Genomic DNA, 19676 nt, shown 5'->3' with positions numbered 1-19676 from the left:
TTTTCATTCAAAATGGGCTTCGGCAAGGGCCCTACTAATGGAGATATTTATCAGAAAACCAAAGCAGAATTTGATGACATTTGAGGTTATTCTACGCTTGAGGCACATAACAAAGATGGAGGAAACTACAGTAGAAGTACACTGGATTGGTTAAGATTGCTATCTAAACAACAAACCGTACAAGAAAGGCATAGACATTGCTACCGACCCCGCTGGATCCGCTACTTGGCAGTGTTTCCTAAGCAGCAAAACTTCACAAGGCACGATGAGCGATTCAACTTCTCGGGCTGCCAAATCAGGCAAGTTTACGTCACTTTCAAGAGCGATCAAGCACAGTGACATTCACTTTTAGTTTAAATAAACTCCTCATCTTGAAGTTCTTTCCTTACAGAACCATATAATTTGAGCATTTTTCGCTTTCATTGACACGGCGCACGATGGCGCTTGAAATAAATTTTCTTATAACGCGAATTTTGATTGGTTCATTTGTTGTCAGATACGCGTTTTGAGAAATCTATTTCAACCAAGAAGTAAATAAACAAAATACCCTCTTTTGTTGGAATATTTTCGTGAAATATTTTATAAAAGCAATAGAGGACTTTTTTCCGTGTTTACATAGCCTCATCTAAACACTCGGGTGGTTGGGAGAATTCTCGAAAATTGTACAAACCTTTGCATAACTGTCTCGAATTCTCCCATCCCCTCTCGTGTTTGGATGGGGCTTTGTAAACACGGAAAAAAGTCCTCTATTGCTTCAATGTGAAGAGGCACGTACTGTTGTCCACTGCATTATTTTTCTCTGCAACATTACATCAAATTATATAGCATTTTATACCATGCCATAGAAAATACAGCCAATCAGAATACAGGAAAGCCGTTGCATATTCGACGGCCAACCTTCCCATCGTGCGCTGCGATCTTATTCTCGATGAAATTTAGTGAGCGTATTTTCTATGGCATGGTATAAAATAGTTACACAACACTTTCTCGTGGTATACTATGGAATATCCCACTTGTCACTTGTATTTTCTTCGTATACACACTCGCCTAAAGGCTCGTGTGTATACCGAGAAAATACAAGTGACTCGTGGGATATTCCATAGTATACCACTCGAAAGCGTTGCGTAACTAGTATGTATTGCACTGCAATACTACACACCTTCATACCCTGATTTTCATTTATTCTTTTGGAATGGGGATCAGTGGGGAAGCTTATTTAATAGTAAGCACTAAATCTTGGTCTGTATTTTTCGAAGAAAATTTAAGAAAAGCTATATCCAATTTATGTTACACATGTAAGCTCCTAGTTACATAAAAGGTTTATGGATTTAAGATCCTGAGAAAATCATCAAAGACTATAAACATTGTTGCTGTTGTTATGTTGATTTGACTTGTCGCAAGCATTTCTGCATTGCATGAAGATTCAACAATTTTGAAAGGATGGGTTATAGCATTAATTTTTGTAGACTAATGAAGAGTTTCTTTAATAATGTTTGGATAAATATGTACACCGTATTTTCTCGATTAAAAATCGGGAACCGAATAAACGCTGGGTCTCCAAGGTGGAGTTGAAAATGGGTACCGCAGGTATTTATTTAAAGAATAATAAGCTGTAGGTATACTACACGGATACATGTTTGTCAAGAATAATTATTTAAACCTCTTTCTTAATAACACCGGGCTCAAATAAACTGCAGGATTCAAATAAATGCCGGGTCCATCAGGCTAAGTTAAAAATTAACGCCCTGGGCCGGGTTGTTCGAAAGGCGATAAACGCTAACCAAGGATTAAGAGATGATCGAGGTTTTAATTTCTCTTCTTTTGAAGGCTTTTCCATAGCTAATGCTTTGTGAAATTTGAGATTGGTCCACGTCAAAACTGGGGGACAAAGAATATAAAAAGAAAACCTCAAAGAAATGTTTTAAAATTGAATTCAAAATTCACGCTAATCCTGGATTAGCTTAATCGTGCTTTTAACAACCGGGCCCAGGCGTTTAATCGAAAAAACAGGGGCCAATGAAATGTAAAATACTGTTCATATTTAATTGTTACAATAAGTTACTGTTTTTAAGAAAAGGATCAGCTATTTACTTGTTTATTAGTTGAATTTATTGCCAACAAGACCACATTAAAATTCCAAATTCGTCAAATGAAATGTTTATTTAATTTGAGCCCTATATACTGTCTGCAAACAACTCATTTACTTTTAGTCTTCATGCTTTTAAGTCTACGTACTTTTATTCTAAATACTTTCACTTTTAAAAGTTTTTTTTTATTAATAGAAAAAACGTTTCTCTGACCTCTATGCAAACTGTTTTTTTAATACGTATGACATATGTAACCTTAATTTGCGGATAGAAATCAAACTGCGGCTAAAAAATCTCATTTTTTTTTGAAGACGTGCGAAAACAACTTGAAAAGTTTGGCCTTAATTTTTCAAGTTGCAATCCATTTCCATCCTAGCCATCCGCAGGCAAAGACGCTTGTTGACAGTTTAAATGCTTTAATAAAACAATTGTTAAAAAAATGGATCATAATTTTTAGGTTTCCTATGACACAAGTATAAATTTTGGCTGTTCAAAAATCTGTTAAAATCCGTGACAAAGCCCCATTAAAAGCAAAATTATTCGATTTCTTAAATTTTACATTCCATAAACATTTTGGCTTGATTGTGCATCAATTTCCGTTAGGTAAGGTAAGGTAAGGTAAACTTTATTTATGCAGGGTGGCCCATTCAGCACAGTGGCTGGTATCCAGAATGGCCCTGCTTAATACAATTTCTGAAAATATAACTGGCTTTCCAAGGAATTGTGAAATCCAAGATGGCGGATCTAATAAAATCATGTGGCGACAAATGACGTCAAAGCCAACAAAAATTATGTCATCGTCATCGTCAGTGTCGTAGTTGAATTCGCCATTAATTTGGGCGAGTTTTTGTCCTCTTGCGCGCGCGTCCTGTGGACTACATGTTTTCCGTTTCCCAAATTGTAATACCTGTTTATCTAAATTCCGTAAACCTTGGCAGATGTCTATTTAAGGGCGTTGAGAAACCTTGACCAAATACTTTTACTTGAGGTCCTGTTAGAAATTCAATCATCTGTATCATTAAGTATAAGAAGTTTTTCCAGTAGTTTACTGGTTCATGGAAAATGTTCTTTAGAGACAGTCGCACTATAAGTCTGAACAAGACGAGCAAAGACACCGTTCTTATCCTGAAGCAAAACTTCAGGTTTGTCAAATTCAACAACTCGTCCCTGCTCCATAACCAACACTTTGTCATAGTCCATGATGGTATTCAATCGATGAGCAATGGTTACTACTGTGGAATCTTTAAATCTGTTGCGTATAACTTCTTGAATCAGTCTGTCGGTCTTGAAATCTACATTAGCAGTGGCTTCATCCAGGATTATAATCTTGCTTCTTTGTAACAGCGCACGGGCTAAACACAGCAATTGCCGCTCACCAACACTGAAGTTGTTTCCAGACTCTCTCAACTTGTACTCCAGCTGGTCAGGTAGTTGTTGTATCAGGGTCTTCAACTGAACATCTTCCAAAGCACGCCACAGATCAAGATCTTGATACAAAGAGAAAGGGTCCAGGTTCTTCCTGAGGGTGCCGCTAAAGAGGACAGGATCCTGAGTTATTACGGCCATGGACCTGCGAGACGCCTGTAGATTTAGATCCTTGATGTTCACACCATCTATGATAACCTGTATAAAGAATAAACAAACTTGTCAAAATGATATTATAATCATTTCATCGGGCATTGAGGCGTATTTTGCGGGCTAAAATGGAGAATTCAGCGGGCTAAAATATATTTTAGCCTGCTGCCGTGGGCCAATCAGAAACAAGAAAATAACGAAGCCAGCCAATCAGGACAGAAGACCATTCAACTGTTCGCGCCGTTTTCTTGCTGGCTGGCACAAGCTGGCATCACTTCAAGCTCCCTTTAATTTGAGTCGAGACGCTTCCATCTGCAATTGAAAACTGCTTTTGCGCTTTATAACGACAAAATGGTCGAAGGACTGAACGGAGAAGCAAATTCTTGGTCTTCTCAGCTAGTTGAAGAGAAATTGCTCAAAAAAGAATCCAGGCGGTGAAGTGAATTTAAGTTTGTCTTCGTTGAGCGAAACTCGCTCAGTTGAATGTAAAGCATATTCCAAAGTGGCAGTTCAGTTGACAGGACATTTTATATTAAAACTTCTAAATGACCACTATTTCTTTGCTGCTGGAAAACAATTGTAGTTTCCTTTTCAAGTAAAGATTGGTTTGAGTTATTCTGCGGTTTTCTGCCGAGTTTTTAAACTTTTTAACTTGCTTTTCAATCAGAAATAAACGCCGACTCGCAATGGCAGTGTTCAAGATATCGCTTACTGTTTTTGATTCCTTTTAACAATCGACCACATTTTGCAATGGTCTACACTCTTATTAACTATAGAAATGACGTCAGAAAATGTACAAAACTCAAGTGGAATCACGAGCCGTTAGGCGAGTGGTTTCACTGCAAAGTTTTGGACATTTTATCCGATGGCGTCATTTCTATGGTCTATGAGAGTTTATACAATAACCGATTAAAGTATGTAATATGTAATTAATTAGGGAGGGCCATATTGTAAACTACTGGGCCACCAGTAAACTATGTTATAAACTATGTAATTATTATTATTATTATTATTATTATTATTATTATTATTATTATTATTATTATTATTATTATTATTATTATTATTATTATTATTATTATTATTATTATTATTATTATTATTATTATTGGTTGATGCCTGTTATCTATTAGAGTACAGACGCATAAATAACGTCAGTGTATGGTGACTCGCGCGCGTGATCAGAGTTCATAGTCCAAATCAGTGTTGTCGGCAAAGTGATTCACAACTCGCGGGGCCCGACAACAAAACTAAAAAGTTCAGTCTGATTATAAATCTACAGTAAGAAACACTCCGCCAAAAATCGTTACCCGTTCGAAACATTAAAGTTTAACTAGGCTAAACAAGCATCTCCAGAAATCGCGGACCTCCGAGTCCGCGAATAGTATGTCCTGCGGTACATTGACCGTAGAAGCGAACGCAAGGATTACAAAGAAAATGTATGGAGAATGAAATGTTTTATTAAATATTTCTTAAAATTAAAAATGTAAAATTTGCAGCGGAACACAATAGACTGGTGTATTAAGAAAACATTGTACAGAATTGAAGTGCGCTTCGAATTTCATTTGTATTCATGAACGTTTTCTGCGAACAGTATTTGAGACCAAAATTATAAGGCGTAGAGGAGGAATGTATGGCGAAAACCGAAAACTCAAAGTTTATAAACAGAGATTATCGGCAAACTGAATGTGATCGAAAAAATGTGCAAGCAGATTTGATAAAACTATACATGAATCTAACTCACCAAACGATTTTCATCTCCTTCCGATTAGATTTCATTTGTATCTTTGCCGTTAGAAAACCACAAAAAAACGCATACTGTAAACACACGGCGGCAGTCCACGTTGAAATCCCAAAATCCGCTGTCTTTGAGCTACGATATTTCAGCCGTCTTTGCTCCAATTTTGCCGCAAAAGCCATCGTTTGAAAGATCTTTTGCTCCAGTTTTATTATCAGGAATATTTTTGACCAGTGGTTTTCTTACTTCACAAAATATTTCTCTGTGTAGGCCGCATTTTTGTGTATCATCGTAGATGTATATGAGCCCAAAGTCAGGCTTTCGAATCAGCGGCTATTACCAAGTTTCGTGAGCGATTAATGTAAGATGCATCAAAATTCGCCGACTTCAATGTCCGCGATTTCTAGCGATGTTTGAAGTAGACAGTGAATGATTCGAGAAATTATCGAAATCTGCATGAAAGTTTTTGTCCGATGCTGAACAGTTGGACGACGCCACGGCAAATCCATGAATTGCGGTTGAACGCTATTTTTAAAGGTTACTGTTTAAGACAATTTTTCAGATGGAATAAAGGTCAGTTTTTTGTTAATGATTTAATTTTCCGTTATTTTGTTAAATAAATCGGTTTAGCTGTACTTCATGGTTACGGAAAACGTTCTCATGAAACGAAAACGTAACAACTTTAGTTCACCGGAAGCGGCATATAAGTGTACTTACTGTTGTGTTATTGTATAAAACAAATACATTCCATTTTACTGTGGGTCTGTTCATTTTTAGATCACAGAAGACGTCAAAATGTGGTAAGAACAACAGTTACCCAATCAGAACCACTCAGAACATGGAAAAATGTGGTCGATTTGTTTTATACTGATAACAAACTCGATCAAGTATTTATCAAAAGCGATTCCTGTCAGTGAAGAAACTTTGCCGGGGCAGACGTAAAAATTCCCGACACGTTAAAACGACAATGATGCAAAAGAAGATGAATAAGAATTCAAAGATTAACAATTTTAATTACCTTTTATTCTCTCGTCGAGTGTGTGCCTATCGCTAAAAGAGAGCAAGATGATTGTTCTTTCTGAAGATTTTGTTAGCGCTTGTTCACTGAACGTCGACAGTTCGCTAAGTCCGCTACCGGTTCGCTAGCACCGTTCTTCTCAGTTTGACAAAAAATTCAAAGTCTTTTAAATTTTCTTTCGACAAATCACCTGAGTAAAAGTCCAATCCTAAATTCCGAAAACAAATGCGTACTTGATTCAAACAAAACAAAATGAAATTCGCTTTTATTCATGGAAACGAAACTTGCACATTTAAGGCCCGCGAGTGTGCGTGGCATGATCTGATGTCTCTTTCATGGTCTATACCCTCATTAACCGTAACTTTGGGCCCAATCAGCGTGCGAGAATTCTCTCAGTTATGGTATTAAACCAGAAGCATATCAAGGACAGTTAAAGTTATTAATGAGCGTTATATTGTGCGAATGTACTTTTAAGTGAATAATGGTCTAAGAAGTTTCCCGATCTGTAGAATAGTAAAAGTCGGTTGGTAAATATTTTTCCTCCTGGTCCATGTTGTAAACTCTGTAAAATATCAATCTTTTAGGAGGTTTCTTTGCGAAGAATGAGAGTATTAACACAATTTCCTTCCGCAGTTTTGGTTGCAAATTTTCATTTGCTCCAGGCTTTTGAAAAACAAATACCGTAATGATTCAATTTAGCGCCCGGGGCGCTTATTTACTTTTGGCACCTCAAGGGAGGGCGCTTATTCGAGACAGGGCGCTTATTCGGGACAGGACGCTTATTTAATTTTTTGAGAAACAACCAAATGTATCTTATAATAACAGGAACTGTAACAGTTAGAAATTGTCAAAAGTTCAGTTACTTTTAAAATAATTCTTCATTTTAACAGTAAATATATACATGAACTGTACGGTGAACGGTCAGGAGTTTATCTAGTTGACGTCAGTGACTTCAGTAGGGCCAGTTATCCACAATAGGGGCACTTATTAGAATAGGGGTGCTTATAAGAATGGGAGCGCTAATAAGAATGGGGGCGCTTATTGGAATAGGGGCGCTTATTTACAAAAACACATTCGGTCGGAAGGGGGCGCTTATTGGAAGGAGGGCGCTAAATCGAATCATTAAGGTACACGGCTTGGACGGTTTCCATAGAAACTGTCGGTACGTTTAGCAAAATCCCGACAAAGAACGAACCAAGTAGAACGCTCAGAAGACTGGCTTTGCCATATATTAAATAACAGTTCTCATATAATTACCTCGCCTTCAGGTTCTGGCATTCGAAACAAAGCCGCCACTAAAGACGATTTCCCAGCTCCCGTGCGACCTGCTACACCAACTTTTTCCTTATCAGCGACACTGGCGCTTATGTTGTTCAAAGTTGCTGGCGCTCCTTTCAAATATGCTAATGACAAGTCACGTAGTGTCAAGGTACCCGTTGTCGGCCACTCTTCTGAAGGAAGGGTTTCGGTGCTGTACCCAGGCTCTGGGTCGATTTCGGTGTATGTGAACACTCTTTCTACTGAGGTCATATAATTTTCTGTTTCTGAGGCGACACGGATGCCATACTGTGAGGCTTCTAATGTCTCGGCTGCAAAGGTGAGGGACATACCTGCCAAAGCTAAAACACAAATAACCTATTTCGCTGTCTCACGTTACTAGACCATGCACTACTCGATTTAAACGTGGCATGATTCGTCATTTAACGTTGAAGTTTGGCAAACCGTTACGGCAACTTTCGCGCCGAAAGTTCAACAAATTCCGCGTTTCGAAATGTCGGAAATAAAAAGTAAGAAGACTTCTTCCGACAAAGTGATCTTGATCTGTGTCGATGTGCATTTGCAGGTTCACTTGAATCACTTCTGGTGTAAAGTTTCGCCTGTACTCAATGGTTATGGCGAGCATTCTGAGCTCGAAAGTTGCCGTTACGGTCTGCTAAACTTCAATATTTCATGACGAAACATGCCATGTTTGATCCCCAATTAGATCATGTTTCGGCGGCTCGTGTTCACGCTTAGATGCAAGCGACGGTAAATATTGAGGAAAGAAGCTGTACATTAAATACACAGACTACGTACATAAAAAACAGGAAAAGGTCAGGTTACTTTTCAAAAGTACGAAAACAGAGCTAACACCAATTTCCAGTTAAACAAACATAAAATAAACCTTGGTGGTCTCAATGTATTAAGTCTACCAATATACTCGGTCTGTCAGATGATGGCACTTACCTGGACTTTGTGTTGCAAATAATGCTCCGGCTGACACGGAAGTCACAAGAACGTTACTTAAGACATCTCCTCGAAGAGCAAGCCAACGTGTAGAGGCCTTCAATAATATCAGGGCTGCTGTGTTCTTGTCTTGGTATCTAAAAACCCGCACAGCGTAATCAGTTCTGATCTGGCTGACATGGAATTTTCGCATTTAAATAAAGTTTCAATGGTGTTATAAACCTATGCCTCATCATTTCAACAGAGAATCTTGGTTACAAGCCGCTATCACAGATAGATGTCACTTCTTTTGAAAGTGGCAGTGTTAAAGAAGCTGCAATTACGAAAGCTTATTATTATTATTATTATTATTATTATTATTATTATTATTATTATTATTATTATTATTATTACCGGTTATATTCCTTATTAGCCATTCTCTTCTTCAAGTCTCTAAAATTAAAGTTGCAAAAGCTTATATATTCTTTAGTCAGCGACAACGAATTATATGTTTTTAACATAAGTTTACTTACTGGTAAAATTTCCGAAGGAAATCATCCTCCATCTCTGATGAGCGAATTACTTCCAGTCCTGCCACAGTATCAGCAATAAGGGAGTACACTGGACTGCACGTTATTGCTTCAAGTCGTCTTATCTCCCGAGCGGATTTCAAATAATATTTAGCGAGGTAAATAAACAAGACTATTAAGGGGGTACAAGTGATAAAAAGCCACACATTTGTCACCGCTGAAAGTATGGTAGCACTGAAAAAGTACAGGCACAATTGCGTGGCAAAAAGGAACTGTCCTGGAAGTATATCGTCCATACTCCCGATATCCTTAGAGAAGCGGTTTAAGATGCGACCAACTGGGTTAGTATCAAAGAATAGGACCGGTGCTTTCAAAGTAGCTTTTGTCATCTGGTCATGGAGGTTTTCTGAAGCCTTTAAAGCAGCGAGGTAGAAACAGAAGGAGGATATTATCGTAAGAAGTAAGGAGACAGTCACAATGGATCCGTACACCACAAGCGTTTTGTGGCTCTTCTGTTGCTCCAATGGCATTTCAGAGATGCGTGAGAGCCACCAATAGGGCGCAATCCAGAACACTGAAACAGAAAACAAACGTTTACACTAAATTTGGTTACCAGATCAATAACGCATGGCTTTCTGTGAAAGTAGTCGTGTCCTTTCTTCAAAGTTACGAATTAATAACACTTGGCGACACCAACACTTAAATAACTAAATGATTTGTGCGGAAGAAGTCGTGTCCTTTTATTTTAGGACGACTCTTACCAACATAACGATGCTTAAAAGAGGCTAAATTTCCGTACAAGTTTATAAATGTGACTTGTGCGCTCAAGTCAAATTCATCAAACACAAACAATGAAGCCAGGTTCCTGCTGGATACCACTCAGCTATGGGGGAATCCAATTGAACCATGTTGCCTAACAGTACATTTATCAGATATGGAAATGGTATTAACGCATGGTTCACCACGAGTCTCCTCGGGACAACCCAGTAGTTAGTGCCATATCTCTAGCTATTCTCTTCAATCGCAATTCCAGTTTATTTGATATACTTAAACATGAAGAAATAAATGGACTTCTGGCTTTAAAGAAAACTTCCTTGCAATTTGATGTACGTTTTCTACGATGTTTTCACTAGAACGTGGCGTCCTTTCTTTTCTCATAACCAATGTAATGATGTAATGATAAAAAGAAAAGAACTTATACTAACTTCTATTAAAAAGAGCTATGTAAATAGATTAACTAATATCTTTTATGTTTACTTTATGTGGATCTTCGAAATTCAGGGAATACCCGTACTTAAACTATTGCTTACCCTGAACAATAGCAAAGAACACAATAAGGCCGATTATCAAAACTGTTGGAAGTGCAGCTTTAAAATACTTCCAGTACAACCACCACTTGACAGTTCCAACCATTCTGTCCTCTTCTTCTTCTTTCAGATCCACCCTGTCACGGTCTGCTTTGGCAGCATTCATCGATTTGAAGGTGTCTTCAGTAGAAAATAAAGAAATCTCGTTACTATCAATCTCGCCATTGAGGTCTTGTTTTGCTTGAGATAGGAAATAAGAAGCCACTTGCTTGTCCTTTTCAATTCGACTATACGTTCCTTGACGAACAACGGAGCCATTCCGTAGCATAACAACGCTGTCTGTTTGTTCCAGAAACTGTAACTGATGAGTGACCAGGATACGTATCCTCCCCTCTAGGAACTCTTTGATGCATCTCTCAAACAAATGTTTGCCGACTTTAGCATCCACTGCACTGAGTGGGTCATCCAATAGGTAGATGTCCGCGTCTGAGTAGATTGCGCGTGCCAGACTCACTCGTGCACGCTGACCACCACTGAGGATTACTCCACGTTGTCCAATCTCCGTTAGATCATGTTTTGTAAAGTGTTCTATATCTTTCTGCAAGTCACAGACCTCGATAACCTTGTTGTATTTTTGTTCAACAAACTGGTTACCAAAAACTATGTTTTCTCGCACAGTGCCAGAATAGACCCAAGGCGTTTGGGAGATATAAGCTATTTTTCCAATACAAGAGATTTTCCCAGAAGAGATTGGAAGTTCTCCTAAGATACACATCAGCAAAGATGTTTTGCCGCTTCCAACTGGCCCTGTTATACCAATAAGTTGACCATTAGTAGCACCCAATGATGCATTCCGTAACGCAGGACGTTCTGACATTTGGCTCCAGAAACATGAAACGTTCTCAAGAAATGCCTGTGGTTGGATGTGCTGAGATGTCTGTTTAAGTTTCCGAGCACTAACCAAGGCTGGTCTTCCATTTCTAAAACTTTGAGTCCTAATGAATTGTGGTTTATACCTTCTACCTCTGAAGTAAACTTCTAAAGGATACAGTTTATCTTTGTGATCCATTTCACGTGTTAAGATAGCTTTCTTTTCTATCAAGCGTTGCATCCTATTACATGCAGTTCTCGCATCCGCAATATGGTATAATGCTTCTGCTATAAAAATCGTGACGATGAATTTGATGTTAGATAAGATAGAAATTAGCGTAAAGATTTTAAACGACGTTAGTGAATGCTTTGTAAATAGCATTATTGTGACTGAAACGAATCCTGCCATGGCAGAGCTGGTGAAGAACAAGGCGTAGATACTTGAGATCATGAATCCTCGGATGCGAATCAAGGAGATTTCCTTTCTGTTCAAAGAAAAATTGTTACATTTCATTAACTTATCGAGCTCTAAATAAAACATCTATTCACCTCTCCCCAAACACGCTGGTTTTATACGCGATATCGATAATACGGTTTTAGAACTTAAAATGGCGTCAAAACCTCAAAACTATTTCTAGGCAGGATATTTCAATCTAGCCGCTCTGGATTTTCTTAACGCTTATCCTAAACACTGGATTCACATTGTTTAAATATGATGATAGCTGTGCAATTTACTCAACACCTGTCCGTGTTGTAGCACTGAGCAGTATCCCCTCTTCTACGAGGAGCTTTTTTGCTAAAGCGAACAAACGTCTTTTAGTAGCCATTTTCTAACTGGGGCTCATTTTCAACTTGCTTTTGGAAATCCGTAAATCCTACTGATTCGTTTGTTGATTGCTATTTGCTAATGGGCCCTCATTATACAGCTAGATGCGTGCGCGTTGTCCTTGGAATAGCATTTTATATTTCGACTTTCGGCTTAAGAATACTGAATCTCGTTGCCTTTTGACTGTTTTACCGTTTGTAATAATTATGCCGCTTCTTCCCGGTCGACATGAGAGTGTCGACGTAGCCTGGCCTCGTTTACTATTCGCGATCGGTGATTAAAAAGGCGGCCATGTAGCTTAACAGTTAAATAAAAAATTTGTACTAACTTCCTTATTTGTGCAACCAGATCCCTGAAATTCCATTCCCAGGCGTACATTTTAACTACGCGGATTCCTGCAATAACTTCTTTCATCATTTCCAATCGTTTGTCAGTTTCTGCGGCTGATTGGTGGCGAACCTTCCCAATCTTATGAGCTGCAAACGATCCATACACCACAACAAGAAGAAAGAAAGAAGCTCCTATTAAGGCTTGCCATGCTAATAAATACCACAGAAGAGCCATGGAGATAACGAGGTCCAGTGGAGCAAATGGAAATACAAAACTGGGGAGACTTAACTTTTCGATAGCTTGAGCATCGTTGGAAACCAAGTTGATGGTGTTTTCTGAAATGGTGTCTTGTAAAGTACATCTATTAAGATTAAGGATCTGGAAAATAAAGTCAGTATAAAAAGCTGATAAAGTTCCAGAATTTTCTTTTTTACTTAAAAGTCATATCTTCCTCGTGCACAACTCCCTTGTGAAGAAATTGATGTGACCATGGTTGCTAACATGATAAGCCTATAACCGAAGAGCTTACCGTAAGTCGCTTATTCATTTTATTCAGAAAATGGCTCTAATGTGTGAAGATAGTGTGGCTTAACAAATAAATGAAATGAGACACTGTAAAACCTGGGCACTGAAAAAAATTCAGTGGCTCAGGTGGGACTGGAACCCACGACTTTCGGGTTACATGACCACTGCTTTACCATCTGAGCTACAAAGCCACAGATGGGAAGAGCGCGTGAGTGAATCCCATATGAACTTACGAGCTGTTCCCATCTGTGGCTTTGTAGCTCAGGATTCACAGTATCTCATTTCATTGATTTGTTATGACTGAGGATGATTCTAAAATAGTGTGGCTTACTACGACTTTTTTTGACAAAATGCCTCAATTCCCGCGGTGTGAAGAAGCAAAGCCTTCTTTTGTGCATCGTTCACCACTCCTTTGGCCACAAAAAAGTGTTGAAACGATTGAAGCCATTTTTTCCAATGTGGTCGCAATGTAGACGAATTTCCTTTGCAATCGAACGAAGCTACTCCTTGAATTTTGATGTTAACTGCCGCCATTCTTTGTTAGTTAGTCAATCCCGTCCTCGTCGCCAGTGTTAAATATCGAGAAACCTTTGGATGGCTTCTAATAGGTCTGATTAGGCCAGATAAAAACACACGCCACAAAACACTACATTTCAACATGGCGGCCAAACACGAACAGGGTCCGCCCTTTATTGAGCATGCGTACAAAACCGCTGACCAATATATGACAACGCCTCACAGTAATTTCTTCGGTTATAGGCTTATCATGTTAGCAACCATGACCACATCGATTTCTTCACAGAGGAAACTTAAAATTTAAATGAGCAAGGAGCGAGTGGCATGTTTCGGGACAAGTTTCTGCAAATACTACATGGGCGTAGATTTTCCCAGTCGAGTGTTATCTTCACGCCGGCAAAAGAAAATATTTCTATGGCGATTCTCCCTAGATTATATAAAAAATCAGTAACAGCGTCGAAGTCACGGTGTCTTAGGACTGCCCCTGTTAAGGCCCAAAACTACCGTATTTGTCAAGTAGGCTTGAACTTAGCTTTATTATTAAGTGTCACCAACAAGTCCATTTTCATGCAAATCAAACTCATTTTCATTTGAATGGTTTCGCAAGTAGACTCGTTTTGAAACAGAGGCAAAGGATAACTCGGAAATGGCCTATCTAATCGTCATCCAGTCTCGTTCCCAGAACGCACGGGTGGACGAACCGGAAGGCAAGATCTGGTCAAGTAATTTCAATTTTTTTGATTGGCTGTTTCAAAACATGGCAGTCACATCGCTAAAATAGGCCATTTCCGATATATTAAAATTCTAACTTGGGTCCGCGGCTTGGGGGAATAAACAAAAGATATCACGTCGAGGTTCAGGAATGAATAAATCATTTCTTTTGTTTTATTCCCCCAAGCCTCGCAGCCAAGTTAGAATATTAATAGATCGTAAATGGCCTATTTGAACGTGCGCTGCGAGGCTTGTCAGGGACCCTAGGAATTCAATGTCTGTTTTTTTATGCAAATTAGAGATCCTGCACGCAATCATAATATATACATTCTTGGGACGTTTCGTTGTGACAGTCAGCCTCAAATGTCAAGAAGATTTCTTCTTAGTTCTTCGTAGCATTTTAAAGCTATTTCTAACGAATAAAGATGTTTAACAACATACAATCCGTTGGTCGTAGAGTATGATCGTCCGGGTGAGAGTAGTTCTGAGAAGAACTATTGTTGGCGACTGACGTTTCAACAACCTCAGCGGAAGTCAGAGTCAAGTGAAACGTTGTTGTCAGTCGATGATGCTATAAGTCTGGTCCGTCGAAGTTGATTGGTCAGTTTAGCCGTGATGTTATTGGCTGTAAGACTCGTTTAAAGTTTTTCGACAGTAATTGGTCAGTTTCGACCCGACTATTGTTAGTCAAATTAAGTCGTTATGTTCCGTCTATTGTTAGTCAAATTTAAGTCGTTCTGTTAGCGGTCCGTTTGTCGGTTCTGTTTTAGTCGTAAATAAGTCGTTTGTCAGGTGCCGGTAGTTGTTGACATCTGCTTATAGGCGTTTGTTCTTAGTTTGTGTACCAGCTTTCCAAAGTCAGTCGTTGAAAATAGTTAGTACTGTAATTTAAACATTCAGCAGAGTCCCAGTCGATTTTGTGGTTAGTAAGTCGATGGTGTTCAGAAATGTGATTGTTGACATCACCATTTCTCGTCGCTCCTTTGTATTCAGTCAGTCTCGTGGTCAGGTTTCTACAGGTCTCTTCGATGTAGGAGGCCTGGCAGTCGTAGCATTTAATCTTATAAATCGCTCGCTGTCTGTCGTTAGGTTCGTCCCTGTCTTTAACGTTAGTTAGTAAATGTCGTAACGTAGTTATAGGTATGTGAGCTACACGAAAATAGTAGGGTTGTAGAATCCGCGAAATAGTCTCAGTGCCCTTGATGTAGGGTATAGCCGCTGTAGTAACAGATGTCGAGTTTCTGTCTGTTTTCCCCGTCACCCTTGACGCAATTTCATACTCTTCTGGAATATTGAAGCTTTTTGTTGCAATCCTCGCATAATACATTTTCAAGTTCTCCCCCTCTTGGTTAAATTCCGTATTTGACGAGCTTTCCATAATCTCCTCTTGTACGTCAAGTAATTCTTCAAAATCATCAGTCACGTCAAACTTTAGAACTTCTTCTAAATCACCTGCTAAGCTGAAATTTGAACCGCCGCTTCCGTCCGCCGTAGTGTTTGGCAGGGAAACCTCGGCCAAATTCCCCCGTTAGTGCCCAGGACCTTGCATCAAGGCTCTCCCGCGCGACCACGCTTGTTTCAACGCCCTCTCTCCATACGCCCTGGTCTAGTCATACAACATGTAACCGCCGAATGAACAATTTTTAAATCAAATAAATATTTTTACCCTTACTAAAAATTCTAAACAGCCTTCTGCATTATTCTTGAGTAAGATACTCTGCTAGATATTATTCCATGAAAGACGAGATTGGTTAAGCATTCGTTATTCATTTGGTTAAGGGAAGCGCGGTATAATAATATCAGAAATTTAGAAATATCCATGTCGAACAAATATGTGCAATTAATACTTTTCCATTTGTAATACACTTTAAAAGACTAAGATACATTACTTGCCTTTTTGTACACAAGTCCAATCGTCGCAGCTTTCAGTCTAGTCGTCATCATTTCCGCCTTAAACATCCCATGAGTTAAGCCTAGAGACCTTGCTATGGCGACCAGAGAAATGCCGATTACAAACGGCAGTGTTTCCTTGTAACTCATCTCTGAAGCTGTAGAAATGTTTCTCAAGAAGAACCATATGAGCAAAGGAAAAACATTCAATGCTATCGTGTAACCAAACCTAATGAACGCCATTGCGATATAATCTCTGCAGGGAATGACTCTCATCATGGCCTTCCACAGGCGAGGCTTTGTTCGGTTTTGTTCAGACCGTCTTTCTTCTGCCAGCCATTCCCTCTCCAAATCAGCGACCAATCTTTCTGTTTGATATGAAGTTTCGACTACAAACAAGTGTTTCTCGTCCAATGGTTGTTTGCTTCCGAGTTTGAGAACATTGCTTATCCACGAGAAAGTCAACAGCGAGAGGAAACTTGCTTTCTCTTTTGGATTCCGAACCAGAGCATCTTCCATCACTCACTCTCACTGGCCTACTGCAGAAACCTGTTTTATTTTTCATTTAATGAAAAAAATGGGAAAAAAAGACAATCAACATTACAACGAGGTGAACAGAGTGTGTCCAAACAACCTCGTTATGAGGTTTTCTTTACTTTTTAGGAAACCCAGTCTGCCCACTTTTTTTGCAGCGACCCCATAACATGAACTTCAGGTCTACACGAGTTCGTAACACAAGTATGTACATTTCTCAATAAAATTAAATGACTCTGCTGCACACATGATTCTAAAGGACACATTTTGCTGTATTATTAGAATTAGTTCTAAATAGAACAATTCGAATGTGGTCAAGTTCTATAAGTTTAAGATGGCGGATTTATTGCGCGCGTTACTTTCTGCCTGTCCAGCCTTTTGTCTAGTTAAGTTCAAAATCTTTATAATTTGCGATATGTTTTTGTAGTCTCCCTTGGCCTATTTCTATCGCAAGAAACTGCTTTTCTCTAATTAAGATCTGAAATATTCCACAAAGGATGTGAATGCCTTGCATTTATAGTAACACCACGCTTGGCTGAAAGCTAACATGTGTCGTCTTACTCCAGTTCTCTCATAAAGAACTGCACTAGGATAATCGATCATCTTTTCCGTTTATCGCGTGCATTATTCGTAAAAAGACAATCACGTTCTTTTCGAGCCAGTGGGATGTTTCCAGTAATAACATCTGTCAGGAATCTTTCTGTTCTTCGCGAAAGGAATCGAGCTTTAGTTGCGAATGTTCACAGGCATTCATTTGCTCCCTCGCCCCAGGCTCCTAGCGAATCGCCGCCCCCGCTAATCCCATTTTTTGTGCTGCTCCAACTAACAGAACGCCTGGAACAGGCTGACAACAAGGTTAATGTTGCAAAGGCTAACATGTCAATCATAACTGTCTACTGACGAAATCAGTGTCAATCAATGGATTTAAATAGGAAAACAATAATTGTCAATTATCTCCACGAAACACCAAAGTAAAACGACGAGAAATGTCTTCAAACACAAATAATATCCCTGAGGCGATCTGTTAATTTCTAACACTGGCTAAAGACTCGGCTGATGCCGCCTAAGTAATAAGAATTTTTAATGAACGTTATTGCAGTCTGCACAATCGGTTCTTGACGTTCTGAGCTAAATTAATGCAACATAAACATTAAAGTTTAAACACGTTCAAAGCGGCTGTATAGTTAAAAATAGTCTAACAATATAAATGTGTGACTCAAAGATTAAACCACAAGTATTGAACTGCTCATTTCAACCGTGTAAAATTTAGCCCAGCTGCAATTGCGAGTGTCTTTCAATTTTGAATTTTGGTTCGATCGAACATGTACATGTCATATAACATGTCAATCATAACCATCTACGGACGAAATCAATGTCAATCAATTTAAATAAAGTTGTTATTATTATTATTATTATTATAATCAACGGATTGCAATAGGAAAACACTAATTGTCCATTATCTCAACGAAACAATATAAACACCAAAATAAAACGATGGGAAATGTCTTTAAACACGAGATATTTCCCGGAGGCCATATGTTAATTTTTAAGACTGACGGAAGACCAATACTGCATATTTTAATTAATACGAATTTTTAATGAACGTTATTGCAGTCTGCACAGTCGGTTCTGGACGTTCTGAGCTAAACCAATGCAACATAAACATAAAAGCTAAAACATATTGAAAGCGGCTGTATAATTAAAAATAGTTTAACAATATAAACGTGACTCAAAGCATTAAACCACAAGTATTAAACTGCTCATTTCAACCGTGTAAAACTTAGCCCAGCGAGTGAGTGACTTTCAATTTTGAAGTTTGGTTCGACCGAACATGTCATTGCTACAAATCGAGGTGTTAATCATGATGTCATATGATGTCATAGATGAAACTGTCGGGATGTTATATATTACTTCATCGATACTCTACTATAACGGACATCAGTCAGTTCGATAATACAAACAACTACATATGATACAATAGATTGAGCAACAGACATTTGAATATAGTAAGTGTTGTTGTCGCTTCTCTACTCACTCAGACTACAGTTGCACCAACTTGCGACTCAACAACACAGCAATGGAACATTGATATCAGATCAGCTACAAATCACTTACCTCACGAAAATCGACTCATTTTGTGGCGTAAACATACAACAGGGTTTTACATCAACCCAGTCAGATGAAGTGTTCCGGTTTACTAACCAACTGGAACTCAACACTTAAATGAATGAATTAAAAAATAGAGAAATGAGAGAAAACAAGGTTGCAGCTGGATCCCGCTTTGTGTATACTTTGTTAGGTCTTCAACGTTTTACTAATAGCAATATTTATACCTAATCGTACCTTTTTAGTACGCTTCGGCGGCATATCAGGCGAGTTTGGTCCAGCCATGGTTCGTATTTCTCGCCAAAATACCCATGGCGAGACCAAGATCTGTGGTTTTTGTAGGCACCGCTGATTATTTCTTGTTCACAAAGCTCGCCAAATGTGTTGTTTTCAACCATTTTTCCGATGGAACTGTCGCTTTCCGTAGAAAAATTTTACGCTGAGCGGCACTTGCCGCACTCATTTCCAATATAAGGTCAAACAAAGGTATACGAGCTGATAACCGGGATTCAGTGAACCAATCAGAAAGCAAGAAATGCAATATCCGAGGTTGAGAATTTAATAATTAACAATAATCACTGAGCCTGAGGCGAACAATTGTTTTAATATAATTTTCAAAGTTGAATATCAAAAATATATATAAAAAAAAACACCAGTGCTCGGTTGCATACGTGTAAACCAGATAAATTCATCGATTGAAATCGTAATTTACACTCAAGTTTTAGCAATAAAACGGAAAAAAACAAACGAAAAAGATAGATATCTGGTACCTTTGTTTAATCGTTGGTGACTTCTGGTCCGCCGCCTGGTTAGCTCAGTTGGTAAAGCGCCGGACTGCTGTGCGGGAGGTCGTGGGTTCGAACCCCAGACCGGACCAACACTCAGGGTCTTAAAATATCTGAGGAGAA

The 19676-nt window shown here is 38.8% G+C and overlaps 1 protein-coding gene across 1 annotated transcript; it reads right to left on the bottom strand.

Annotated features, from left to right (window-relative positions):
- Positions 1-1263: 1263 nt before the first annotated feature.
- LOC144652498 (ATP-binding cassette sub-family C member 4-like) lies at positions 1264-19395 on the bottom strand. Its single transcript, XM_078512514.1, has 8 exons — positions 18778-19395; positions 16132-16677; positions 12485-12864; positions 10464-11815; positions 9157-9727; positions 8645-8781; positions 7676-8037; positions 1264-3710 (listed from the first exon to the last, which is right to left on the bottom strand). The coding sequence occupies exons 2-8, from the start codon at positions 16645-16647 to the stop codon at positions 3141-3143; spliced, it is 3888 nt and encodes a 1295-aa protein (XP_078368640.1). The 5' UTR covers positions 16648-16677; positions 18778-19395; the 3' UTR covers positions 1264-3140.
- Positions 19396-19676: the final 281 nt, after the last annotated feature.

This window comes from Oculina patagonica, chromosome 4 (assembly GCF_052425735.1).
Source record: "Oculina patagonica isolate OP01 chromosome 4, crgOcupat, whole genome shotgun sequence".
Taxonomy (NCBI): Eukaryota; Metazoa; Cnidaria; class Anthozoa; order Scleractinia; family Oculinidae; genus Oculina; species Oculina patagonica.
The sequence above is the reverse complement of the archived record's forward strand: the minus strand, read 5'-3'. Positions and strand labels throughout refer to the sequence as shown.